We start from the raw sequence: 13,597 nt of genomic DNA, 5'->3' as shown, positions 1-13,597 counted from the left end.
CCACTCAAAACTACAATGTTGGTCCTCATATTTTATAAACATGGCATACATAAGATATTATATTCCGGGGATTTAAGGAGAGAAACAGCCAAGAGTATACCGTCCCACTTGCTCTGAAGCATATAAATACTCTTATCAGTTCCATAAATTTTCCCTTAAATTGGTTCAAGTACTGCTCCAAAGCAGTACATCTACTTTCACGACCACAACAGGTCATATACTACTGCAGAGTATGCTTGTTTGGGACTTCATGAACACAACCCCAGGTATGAGGGCATCCAACATGTAAACTCATACTAGTTGAGCAGCCACAGATACAGAGGGCAGACCAACCACTCATACTGCACACTACACACTACATACCATACAGATGGCATACACACAAACGTCTCAATTCATGACGCAACATCAAATTTGTGATCCTCCTATGTCGGGTACTTCAGCTGCATTCTGTGATTTCTTTCTATTTGCACAGCTCTTGCTAAATCCTACACAACCCACAAAATGACAATAGTCAGCCGTACGAGCCTTCAGTCATCCAAATGGGGCCAGAGGAATGAGAAGAGTGAAGGTTCACAAGAACCTCTTAGTCTCCCTGAGACGATATCTCTTCCTCGCTCTCTGTATGGTCATATGTACCTCATTTCAAACAGAAAGATGGCTCCCCTTCCTAAACTCAAGAATATGACTGGACACATGCACTTTCAGCGTCACCCCTCTCGCACAGCATCAAGAGAACAAGATGCCATATCTTGCGCTTTTTTTTGTCAAATCACTTTTTGTCTATCACTACGCTAGCAGGCATAGCAAAGATCAAGACTGGGAGAACTGGACGTTTCCTCCAACTGACCTGTCTGTATGAAATCATTTATCTCTTTCAAATTTGAGATTTTCAACTGTCACTGACTCACTGTATGAGTAAATGAGACTTGACTTAACCACTCCATGAGAGAAAACAAGGCCTCAGTTATGTCCCCATAAGGTTAGGTATGCAGGTCATCCAACCTGGGGCTTGACATCTTAGGCAAGCAAGCCGCAGGTGTCGAACAAGTCGCCGGCAGTTTTTTCATTTGTTTTTCCTTTTTTGCAACCGTCCCTCCCGTACTCAACGACTCACCGCTCCCATCATTAACATTAGCCATCACTAGCTACACAGGAGGTCATCCAGGCCAAGAGAAGGCATCTTATCAAAGTCATAGGCATCAAACAAATCGCTGATCCCTTGGTCGTCTCCCAGGCCCAAGAGGTAGTCGTCCTGGTCCAGGAGTGGGGGTCCCAGGTTTAAGAAGGGCCCAAGAGAGCTTCCCAGAGCCCCCCCAGCTGACGGGATCTGATCTTCGGTTTGCTGGAGGAGACTGGAGAACGGGGAGGTTAGAGGGGAAAGGGTGGTGACTGAGACAGCTGAGACAGCAGAGACAGCAGAGACAGCAGAGACAGCAGAGGGTGGAGGTGGAGCAAGAGAGTGGCCGGCAGCAGTGGTTGTGGAGTTGGAGGATTCTGTAGAAAGACAAAAAGGAGACGGAGCCACTCAAAGTGTGTTCACAAAGTAGGCAATCACACATGTAGTGCAAACACTATTTAACCCATTAAGACCTAAGGCCGATTCTACAAAATGTCTTCTAAATCCTAACAGTTTTCTGAAAGAAACGTATGTTACTATATCAGTGGTTCTCAAACTTTGTCAAGGACCTCCAAAATTACATGTATTTGGCCACCGACCCCCATCTCAAAATATTTTTGTTCCAGGGACCCCTAGAAGCAAGATTTGAGTTAAAAATGTTGTTAAAGACTATATGATTTTTAAGATTTGCAAAGATTTTTTAGATTTTTCAAAAATAGTGCTGCACTATGAGATTGTATATCTGCTATTTTTGAATAGCTTAAGTATAAAATATGGATGAAGTGGTAACACAGATGCGTTCCTGGTTTGAATGGGTTAAAAACAAACTTGGCTACTCATCTTAAATTTGAGTTTATTCCTAAAATTAACTCTAGGATGAACTTTTGTTTTTGTTGCTTGTATGTCACACATACCTGGAAAGACTTGCAAAATGTTATGACTGTTGTCTCTCCCACCAGAAAGAGGAAATAGCAATGCTGTCCAAACTACAATAAAGATGGCAACGCATCTAGTATCCAATCCGGTGCGCTGTCTGCTTCAAATAACTTTATTGACATCATCATTAAGTAGGTGTTCTACACGTCACCAGAGTTGAAGTTTCTCTATTACTCTATTAAAGAGTAGGGAGACCATCTAAAGCCACTGCAGAAACTCTAGTTATACAGTATATTATCATACTCTACCATACAGATTGGTTAAAACCAGGTTACATTAAAAAAAATCCCAGGTTTGTGGACGTTATTATTATTAAAAAGGGCCATTTTTCCTCTTACCCACAGATTTGCCATAGTATGGAGATTTCAGCCATCACCTCCTCAATACAATGTAGTTATTTAGTTTGTGGTGCTCAAAGCACCTCCCCCAGCTGCACTGATCACCTACAGCCAAAGCAATTGATGTTTTGTTTGAAATAACATTGTTTGAAGAAAGCTGTCAAATTGGGTCTCTTAAATACACTTTGTATGCCTTTATTGACAGGACACTAGGCTGACAAGAAATGGGGACAGAGAGGTGAGGAGTGACATGCAGCAAAGGCCGTCGGGATCGGGACTCGAACCCACGACACGCTGTCAGGCTACACTGAGCCTAGCCTACCCTCTTACATACACTTGTATGTAGAACAAATAGAACAAATGTTCTATTCCAAATATTCCATTTAGAAAACTGCCCATGTGATAATGTCTTTCTGATATAAGGACACACAAAAAAACTGAAGCAAACCTTGAAGGACTTTGAGGAATGGGGTATTCCCGTTGACGTCCACATTGGCATTTTTAACTGGACTCTTGGGGTCATTCTCCTCATCTGAACACAGTAGGACGTCTATGGGACCTTTAGTACTGGTCAGATGAATGGACAGACTCTGGAAAGGGAGAGGTCATTAAGCAACGGTAAACAGATTCAGACAGGGCAAACTGTCTATAACTAAAGCATTGCAGCTGGAGGATGTAGGATTTCAGCATAATTGTAGTACTTGGGCTGCACTGTAATGTCCCCTCACCGATACTTATGTAATGCTGTAATTAATTATAACAAATTAATTCTAACTTCATGAACAGACATGATGAGTAAGAATTATCACACGGCCTATGTAGCTCTTACAGATGGATGGACTTACAGTGCCTCATACACACCAACTGACAAAACCTGTGTTGTTAACATCCATACTGCATATGTTAACATTTTACCAACATCCAAGATATGCGATGTTACGGTCAATACTGTTTTTGTGTGTGTGTTAAATACCTCTTCAGGGTCTGGTACTTCTAGCTTGGTATCTGTGGGGGCTTTGACCAATATGACAGTCTTGTCTCTGAGATGTGCCAGCTGCCTGATGTCCTGATATGTTACATAGGCATACGTGGAGGGAAGGGCAGTCAAAGAAATAACAAGAGTCGTTGACTTATGTAATCCTAACAGCAAGTAAAACAAACAGATAGTAACTGAAATTGTTCTAACAGTGTTCCAAAATAATCAGAATTACCATTATAGTGGACATAATTGTGGAGCCTTAATACATTTACAATGATTCTATATTAGAGATAGATCTTTATTTAATTAAGAAGTGATCTAATTATGCCTGGGTCTACATGAAAACATCTGCATGGTGTTATTACCTTATTACCTTAGCATATTTTAGAACTCAAAGCATGATGTGCAAAATGTAGTGCCATAGTGGATGCTTACAAATCAACACATACCAGAGGTATGTGGCAATGTTTACCTCCAGACAGTTCTTAGTTAGTCCTTACATAATATCTGAAACATGAAAATGTTTTTCTACCAGCAATTATTTTAAATTAGTGTTTACTGAAACTATAAATGGTAGTGTTCAGCTATTATTTAAGAGCATGTAAATCCTAAACCAAATCCAGCCGAGATAATACAGTGTGTCTAGTTGTTTGCTGTGGGTGTTAAGGTAGTTTACAGTAAATGTCAACTTTTCTGCTAACCAACAAAAGGATATTTCTGGTTGTTTGGCATCTCGCTCATGTGTCGTACATCCAGGGAACATCTCTGAATGAGTTGTTCAAGCCTGAGCTCCTCTTCTTCCAAGGCGGACACTTCTGCAGTCAGTCTCTGTCTCTGGCCAAGAGCCCCCTCTACCTCTGCTAGGCTATGGCCCCTAGGAGAGAGAGATGGCGGGTGAGTGTGGTGTGGTGTGAGATCTAGGGCACAGTGCCAAAGACAGGCCAGGTCCAAAATATAGCCAGAGGTCCTTCTGAGTTAGAGCAATATTTAATTCCAATTAGCCCAAGTCAAGACAAAACTGGCTCAAACTTGGTTTTAAAAAAAGGTACAGTATAATGGGGAGAGAAAAGAGACATGCAACTTACATCCATTGGATATTGTTCTTTGATTTCTTCTTGATAAGGTGAATTCCCTCTAGTACATTAGTGATGTCATAGAGTCGTCTTTTCTGGACCTAAAAGTAACAGATACATTTATTATCACCTGACCTTTTATTAACAATGCTTACTATGCATCTCCCATTCGTTTGAAACTCAACATGTCAACTTCTTCAGCTCAGTGTAAATCAACCGTAAGAAACAAAATCAGTCACAATCACCTGTGTATTATGAATGTTTTCCATGCCATCACAAAACAAAACCATCATTAAACCCAAACCAAATAGAGGCCAGGTCTCGTGTTTACTTCACTTGGTTAATACTCGGGTAAATACATAGTAACTAGTTATTAATTACACAATATCACTGATACATGATTATTAACACTTTCATGTAAGAACTACCACAGATAATATGAACGATTGTCTTTAGCCAATGTTAAGTTTTCAGTGCCAGTTCTTGGTACCTGGCATCTAAGGTACAAAACTCAGCTACCACAGAGCCTCCCTAACCATCTTCCCATCTGCCAGTATTTGGTGTGTGACTTTTAACACCATTTGGATATAAAACACTGACCTGTAAGGTTTCAGCAGCCAGGTTGAGGTCCAGAACACCATCAGTAGACTGGCCTAACAGCTCCACAAACTTCTTCGTAAGCAGCCCCAGGGATGTGTCATACCTCGTCTTCTCTGTTGGAGATTTTGGAGCTATAGCACAGCAAGAGAGAGAGTATTCAAACCAATTAATAGCATGTAATATGCACATGCAGCCAGACTGTAAGGCAGTGGTTCTCAAACTTTTTTGTGCCAAGGACCCCCAAATTGATATGTATGTGGTCGCGGACCCCCACCTGAAAATATGTTGTGCCAGGGAACCCGATAAGTAAAGATTTGTTAAAAATGTTCACCTTAAAAAAAAAGGATTTAAAGATTTTTTCAAGATTTTTCAAAAATAGCAGATCTACAAGCTTGTAAATCTGCTATTTTTGAATGGCCAAAGTATGAAATATGGATAAAGGGGTTAAAATGAGTGTGACGCTTTATTAACAAATTGTGCTGGGGAGTGGGGACCCCCTGGTATCACCTCAAGGACCCCACTTTGAGAACCAAGGGCAACAAGTAAGAATCTGTAAGAACCAGATGTCTGTAAGAACCATGTAGTTCTTACAGACATGACATTACCAAAAGGTGAAGTATGACAAAAATGTGACAAAAGCAAGGAAATAGATTGCGAGATTGAGTTTTAATAGTGTCCAAGAAACCTAAAAAGAATTGCACTCATCTCATGAAAGAATAATTAGTCCTCCGTGTCTTACTTTTAGGGTTTTTTAACCGTGTTCCGTTGGCTCCAGATGCTGCTCTGCCTCTTGCAGTCCTGCTTGGCTCTGGCTGGTATTGATCTGAATCATCCAATGCCAAACGCCTTTTTGCCTGCATAAAAATGAAAATAGTAAGTGCCTGACCACTAACAGTACATAAGTATGCCCTCATGGTTGACACAAAAAAATTGTAGCGTCTTCAGTCCAGTTTAATGTAATGTATGTAACATCATCCGTTCCGTATTTGTCCTCTGTTTTATATCATAATAAAGCTGAAATTCCACCCAGTTACATGCTTTAAGTTATAGCTTGTAGTTTTTTCCTTTTTAGTCCAAAAACAAGTCCTGCCTCAATTTTCATTTGACAGTTTCTATATGCAATTCTTATTAAAGTGTGGTGCAGTTAAGCAATGGTGCAGATTATATCTTTAACTGAGAAGATATGCAATTTTATTCAAAGGTGATTCAAAAACAGTAGTAAAAAAAGTAGAAGACCCGGAAGCATTGGCTGTGGGTTCCTCTTAAATGGCTTCTCCAGAGAAGGCAACATGGCTGAAAGAAAAGAGACTCACACCCATGAGGTTTTCGAGTTATTGTTCAAACCATCATGAGGGAGAATCATGTGGCTCATGGCTCTTAATGTTAATTCTGGTAACTAAATGAAATAGTTTTTTAGCTTTGAGACTGTGGCTCTTTAAAACAGAGCTGTCATATGGAGGCCCACCAGATGCAAAGCTGTGACCTACATGTGGACAGAGGATTGCCTTACTATTTAAGTGCACAGTATATAACCCATAAGTCATTTCCTCTACATGTCCCTTCCTACAAAATCCACAAGGCAAGAGGTTACTTGCGCCAACTGGTGTGTAATGTCATGTGTATCACAATTTATCCATGTTGAAAATCTTGTACAACATGAAACCCATTGTAGATTATGTTCACCTTTTGCATCTCTGCTTTATTGTCTGTACTGTAGAATGGATCAACATTTTACATTTAATCAGCATGAGATATTAAGTTAGAACATACAGTGCCATTATATAGGGCATATCTGCACAATGCTACATTAGTGATTAATCCACTACGGCTATAACTCCTAAAATATGTGTTTTCATCCATTTCATCTGTAAATATTGAACCATTTTGTTCATAAGTATACAACAGATGTCCAAAATGTATACTGTATCAATTAGAGTCAGACTATATGTTCGGTCTGTTCACCTTTACCAAGTACATGTGTCTAGCAGTGCTATATTGTCTTGGCTGTAGAATATTCTGGAGAGAAAACATGTTCAGGCTATCAAGTATTATACAGATTTCTACATTTTCCAGACTTGATCTTGCTCATGTCTATGTAGGAATAAAATGTCCTCTGTTTACAGTCAAACTGTCAGCCATTTTACAACATCATGTTAAGTGTACTTACTCACTGGCTATTTATTACCTCAGATTAAGATGTAGCCTGATATGGGATACAATAAATAGTAATCGAATAGTTGGTACAGATTAAATGTTGACGTTCAACTGTTCTGTGAGAATGGTGTAGTCTGCACATAAAGTACAGGAAATGTGGCATGTGTGCACTAACCACAGTGGCAGCAATAAACCCCAGTTTCACTTTGCAATCAAACACAGATATATGGTTTACATCTCTAATGCTGCAGGATTAGGGTCAAGGCCAACAAAGTCCTTCTCCAACAATCAATGTTGCTGCTACTACTAGCTCTGAAAGCTAGCTCATGGTTTCAAGTGCCATCCAAGTTGGCTTGCATCTTCACACACGTCTAGAAGAGGGGGAAAAAAACAAAGTACCTCCGCAAACCGATACGTGCAATTAAATGTTTATGGACTTAATATTTTGCAAGTTGTGTGATGTTAAGCGTGCAAAAAACATCGACCGATGTAGTAATTCAACCACCACACCAACATATCCCTTCCCCCAAAACCAAGACACCAGCAGCCACTAGGCCACTGCTAGTAATCTCTCACCAACATGTTCAGCTGTTTTCGAGGGTTGAAGAAGCGAGGCTCAAAGCACATTATAAGTTAGCATAGCATGCCTTGACAGGGACAACGTGTGCTTTCTTTAAAATGCAAAGATCTACATAATACTACGTTACTTAGCATGCCCACTAACCAGCCCATACTTCGATAACTTGGGCTAGTTAGCAACGTCGCTAGTTTTGAGCCCCCTTTGAAACGAGTCTAGTAAAGGGACGAATACCAAAAACGCTCGCCCCTAAACACAGTCGCCCCGGGCAAATGCGGCGCCCTCGGAACGGTCGTCAAGTGGTATTCCATAAACGTAACCACAGTAAACTATATCTACATCTAACCTTATTCCTAACCGTTACCTCAGTAAACTGTGCCTAAACCTAACCTTATTCCTAAACCTAACCTCAGTAAACTATGCCTAACCCTAACCTTATTCCTAAACTTAACCTCAGTAAAGCTATGCCAAACCAAAACTTATTTCTCACCTTATCCTCACTGAAACAAATACAAGAATACAGGAACCGCTGGGGGCGTACGTGTTTTGGGGCGAGCCTTCAGGTTACCAATGGGACTTGCTAAGTAGCTAGCTGCCGAAACAACAAGCTCGGCTAGGCTAGCCAAGCTAACAATCTAAGCTAAGTGTGTTTGTTGCTCCAACATGAGTTATTAAAGCGAGGCGGTGGGTTTTATTACCGGAGGTCGTCCTAAAGCGGGTCGTTGTCCTGCTCCGTTTGATGCCGCTTGCTGTGGAGTCGAGTAAATGTTGTTTATCTGAGGCTCGCTAATAGATGTTTGTGTAATAATGTTAGAAGGTGCTGCTGCGCTGGTTATGATCTGAAAACAAGTGGCGTTGGATAGACCCGGGTTTAAGCGATCCGAGAGGTTTGTTAATATTAAATTGTTGTCCAGAGGAGACCCCCCGACCACCGCTAAAATCACTTTATCCGGAGGCGAGGAGATCCCTCTTCTCATCTTTGGTCAGGTTCGGGGTATACCCCTCTTTTGTCTCTGTACTTTTCGAGCTCGTTTGAGTGCTAATCCGCGAGGACAAATTAAAAAATACTCGGACCAAAGTACAGATGAGAGTCTGATGTATCGATGTTTACAAAGTATTTCGTGATAAGATGGTGCATTTGGGCAGATGCGACGGATTAAAAAGTAGCCCGACTCTCGGCTCTCGCGTCCAGAAATGGCTTCAGGAAGCGGACCGATGAATGGAGGGATACGGTTTACGCGCTCAAGAGCCCTCCCGCGAAACTCGGATTTCCCGGGAAATATTCGAACGAAATTCACATGATGTGTGTCATTGGTTCGCTCTGAATAATGCCCACGCCCACATTGAGGGCGAAATGGGCCAATCCGAGTGTTGCGTTCGCCCCGCCACGTGTTCATTGGGCAGTTGTAAACAGGCAACGTCCAGTGTTGCCATGTCCGCTTATTATAAGCTACTTTGCGCTTGTTATTCCGGTAAATTGTGGTGGTTGCGTTTTTTTTTTACTTGTTTCTAAAGTGTAGTTCCTTATTTGGGCGTGTTTCTAAATGTTGCTTAAACCATTGTTTTCAAGTCAAGGACCCCCCAAATTAATATGTATTTGTCTGTGGACTGAAAATATTTTGTGCCAGGGACTCGTGTACCAGATTTGTGTTGTTAAACTATTCCACATTTGTTCATTTTTCCCAAGGTTTCTTTGAACATAGCAGATCTACAAGCTCACAGCGTGTCGCATCATGACGCGTTGTGAGCTTGTAGATTGGCTATTTTCAAATAGCCCATGTGTGTACAGGTTTAAAGTGCTCATGTGGCCTAGTCGCTTCTTATGGGCTTGTTTTCATAGATATGGTTGCTTATTTCTCTCACGAAATCTGGCAACACTGCTTGCATGTTTCTGATAGGGCGGCAGGTGGAGCACTTGCCCAAGGCTGAGACACAAACACACAAAGCTGTCTGCTGCTTCAAGTTCAGTCGGCCTGAAAACCAAGCTATTATCATGGGCCAATGCTTGAATTAAATAAACCAGGGGTCTTCAACGTTTTTCAGGCCCCTTAGCTGAGAGAGAGATGAAGCAGGGACCCCCCACTACATATTGTATACAATGGTGTTGTAGATTAAATCTATTCATATATTTCATAGATAGCCTCATAGACTATCAGTGTTGTGTGAATTAATGTTTTTTTTTGTTTATTTCAGACATTTAACCACTGAAACCCTCAATACTTAGTCAGCTTCTGTACTTGATGTGCTCTTTTTTCCCTTTTTACCAAACATCTTTGCTGACATTTTCGGCTAATGTTCCCCTCAGAATAGGGATTCTAGGGTTGAAAAACAACCCATCAATCCAACAATCCATCCTTGCAACATAATTGTATACAGCAATAAACACAAGCAGTCAATAAGACCCCAAGCTTGGGGGTATGTGTTGCCTTTAATTGATTGATTGGTTGAATAATGTATTAACAGTTTGCACAAAGTAAAGAGGTACAGTTATACAATAATGCTAAAAAGATAACACAAAAAGCCCCGAGGGCTTGTTTCCATTGTGGTCCTTGCATTCAATTCATCAAGACATATAAAGACATACAATGCTATACAAAAATATCATCAATGCTATGAGCAATACAAGTATATGAGTTGCCTTTACAAGCCAGTGTCCTTATTCAACTGGAAAATCGACAAGACAGGACGGTATCAATAGTCTGAATTATCATGGCAATTCGATCTAACTAGGATTATTGACAATATACAATAAGTGTAATATAAATGATAAACTGGCCTTGTACTTTTGCTTTCCTCATGGACCTACCTGTGGATTATACCAGTAAAGCAACCTTTTGAGGACTATATGGTTGAATTTGACACTTGCCGATACTCTGCATCTTAATCTCATGCACATGCACTGATACTCTTTTTGCACCAATGTCTAGGAACAAATACCAGCTGCTATGCTCATGTACCTTGTTTCTAAATCTCATGTACTTTGGATGGATATGCTATGTGTAAATATGTAGCTCTGGTCCATATAGCATTAGAAGGAATTAAGGAGAGCTCCTTCTAACACCGTGGACCAGAGCTAGTAAATATGTAGATACAATGATTCTGATTCTATTCATAATATGTTATTAAGACATACCAGCATATTACATGAATTTTAGCTAGTACATTCTACTGCTTGAATTCATAGCTCCCATTGGTTTTGGTTTCATGTTACTGATAAGTTACTCCATGGTTCCTTTAAATCTTACAGTCACAGTTTGAAGCTGAAGAGAGCCGGTATTGGTTGAGGGGAACAAATATGCTTAAAATAACTAGGGCCAGAACAAATATTAAAAAGCAATGTGTATCTGCAAAAGCGATACAAATGTGGAATAGCTGTGAAAATGATTTAAAAATGTGTAGCTCTATTTGTAAATGTAATACATTGTATAAATGAATATGGTAATTAAATATAAAATCTTAATATAATAGATATAAAATGATATGTAATATTTAAGAAATATTGTCTTTTGTTTCTAATGATTATGATTCAGCAATAGTTTGTTCTGTTTTATATAGCTTATTTAAAGTAAGAAGGATAGGCACTATAAGCTAAGGCTTCAGCCTACACCTTTTCTATCTATCTGTTTTGTACTGTTTTTATTTGTGTTTGTTTTGTTGTATGAAGTGTCATATTTGTACATGGCTAAAGACCGAAATAAACTATTACTACTACATCTCAGAAAGAAGACCCTTCCTAACTTTCCTTGTGTTCTCCACATTGCATGTATCAGTGACTACTGTACATGCACACCAGTATGCAACACATTTGACAGATATCCACTATGACCTCTATGACCCCCAGTAGAAGCTGCAGTATAACAAGTTATTGCAGACTGTCAGATCCAAAAATACCCTGTGTGTAGTAAGGAGATTAAGATGCTTTATTACAGAATGATACTCATGAGACTGAGTACAATTTACAACTACAATTTAGGCAGACACACTTTATCCAGAGCGACTTACAGTAAGCAAGGTAAACACATACCGTACATCGAATGCATAGAGACAGTGTAGTACCTCAGTAATCTAGAAAACCAAGAACCTAGAATCAGTCTAAACAGTATAATATCAAAAACTATAGGATGCTAGGTCAAATAGCTTGTTGTTATGTAAAAAATCACATAACTGCTTGGCGACTGCTTTCTCAAGGATTTTAGAGAGAAATGGGAGGTTCGATATAGGTCTATAGTTAGCCAAAATGCCTGAGTCGAGAGTAGGCTTCTTGAGGAGGGGTTTGATGACAGCTACCTTAAAGGACTGTGGTACGTAGCCCGTCACCAGAGACATATTGATCATATCGAGTAGGGGTGCACCAACCGGGGTCAGGGCCTCTTTAAGCAATTTAGTTGGGACTGGATCCAAGAGACAGGTCGTTGGTTTGGAAGATGTGATCATTAAAGTGAATTCGGAGAGCTCGACCGGGGAGAAACTGTCCAAATATACACTGTGTCGTACAGTCACTTCTGAGGATATTACGTCGGAGGGCGGTCCGGTAGGGGCTGAGAGTAGTAGGTTATCAATACTATCTCTGATAGTATTGATTTTACCATTGAAAAAAATCATGAAATCATTGCTGTTAAGGGATATAGGAATACGCGGATCAGTAGAGTCATGACTTTTTGTCAATTTGGCTAGAGTGTCAAAAAGGAACCTATGGTTGTTTTTGTTTTCCTCTATTAGAGAGGAATAATAGGTGGCTCTGGCATTGCAGAGAGCCTTCCTATATATTTTAAGGCTGTTCTGCCAGGCTATACAGGATTCTTTCTGTTTGGTTGAACGCCATATCCTTTCAAGCTTACGTGACGTTCGCTTGAGATTTTTAGTTCCAGAGTTATACCATGGGGCTAGCCTCTGTTGCTTTATTACCCTCTTTCTTAAAGGAGCAACAGAGTCAAGCGTTGTCTGAAGGGAGCCTGTGACATTATCAACAAAGTGGTCGACCTGAGAGGGGCTATAGGTATAAAGATCTTCAATTGTATTGGAATATACTGAGTTGATAGCTGATGGTATTGCTTCCTTAAATTTGCCCACAGCACTATCAGATATATTTCTACCAAATACATTTTTGTCCAATGGTGAGTAATCAATTAATGTAAAATCAAAAGTTATTAAATAGTGGTCGGAGAGGTTCTCATTATATGGGAAGACTATGAGATGTTCAATTTCAATACCATAGACCAAAACAAGGTCGAGGGTATGGTTGAACTTGTGAGTAGGTTTATCTACACACTGAGAGAAACCAATTGACTCAATTAATGTAATAAACGCTTTACTGAGGCTATCGGTTGCAACATCCACGTGGATATTCATATCGGCAGCCAGAATGATTCTGTCAGAGTCTAGGACTAGGCGTGATAGAAACTCTAAGAGGTGAAGTCTTCAGATTATGGCGGAAAGGTGGCAGTGAGCAGTTCCAACTGCAATGGGGAGACCTAACCTTAACCCTAGTCCTAACCCTAACCCTAACTCTAAACCCTAACCCTAACCATAAACCTAAGCGTTGAAATGCAACGCTTTTTTTTTTATGTACCTAAAAATGTAACGTTTTTGTGGTCTAGAAACGTTGTCATTGAAGTTTCTGGAGAAACGTTCAATGACAATGTTTCCTCTGGCGATAGGGTTGGCCTGTGATAGCTGATCTGAGTGACCGGGAGGGGTTGCAGGGTTGGATCAGACTTTTAATATATGGGGGTGCCATACCTTGGTTGCTTTGTTGGTCAACATCAGTGTTTTGTACTCCATACAAGTGGACTGCATGATGCAATTAATAACATCTTATCG

At 40.3% G+C, this 13,597-nt stretch overlaps 1 protein-coding gene across 1 annotated transcript; it reads right to left on the bottom strand.

Annotated features, from left to right (window-relative positions):
• Positions 1-1,095: 1,095 nt before the first annotated feature.
• Positions 1,096-8,979, bottom strand: LOC311042754 (transcription factor E2F3-like). The gene is made up of 8 exons (XM_084053735.1): positions 8,476-8,979; positions 5,786-5,900; positions 5,047-5,177; positions 4,459-4,547; positions 4,089-4,247; positions 3,368-3,482; positions 2,843-2,984; positions 1,096-1,497 (listed from the first exon to the last, which is right to left on the bottom strand). Exons 1-8 carry the CDS (start codon positions 8,752-8,754, stop codon positions 1,145-1,147), a joined length of 1,383 nt encoding a protein of 460 aa, XP_083909861.1. The 5' UTR covers positions 8,755-8,979; the 3' UTR covers positions 1,096-1,144.
• Between the last annotated feature and the right edge of the window lie 4,618 nt (positions 8,980-13,597).

This window comes from Gymnoscopelus microlampas, assembly GCF_963454915.1.
Source record: "Gymnoscopelus microlampas genome assembly, chromosome: 3".
In the NCBI taxonomy this organism is placed as follows: Eukaryota; Metazoa; Chordata; class Actinopteri; order Myctophiformes; family Myctophidae; genus Gymnoscopelus; species Gymnoscopelus microlampas.
Note: the sequence above shows the minus strand (reverse complement) of the source record. Positions and strands in the feature narration are given on the sequence as shown.

Coding starts and splice junctions, on each gene's coding strand:
- LOC311042754 (XM_084053735.1), bottom strand. CDS start 8,754: ATGAGAAGAGGGATCTCCTCGCCTCCGGATAAAGTGATTTTAGCGGTG. Junction 5,901..8,475: donor CCGCTTTAGGACGACCTCCG/GTAATAAAACCC, acceptor ATTTTTATGCAG/GCAAAAAGGCGTTTGGCATT. Junction 1,498..2,842: donor ATTCCTCAAAGTCCTTCAAG/GTTTGCTTCAGT, acceptor GTCTTTCTACAG/AATCCTCCAACTCCACAACC.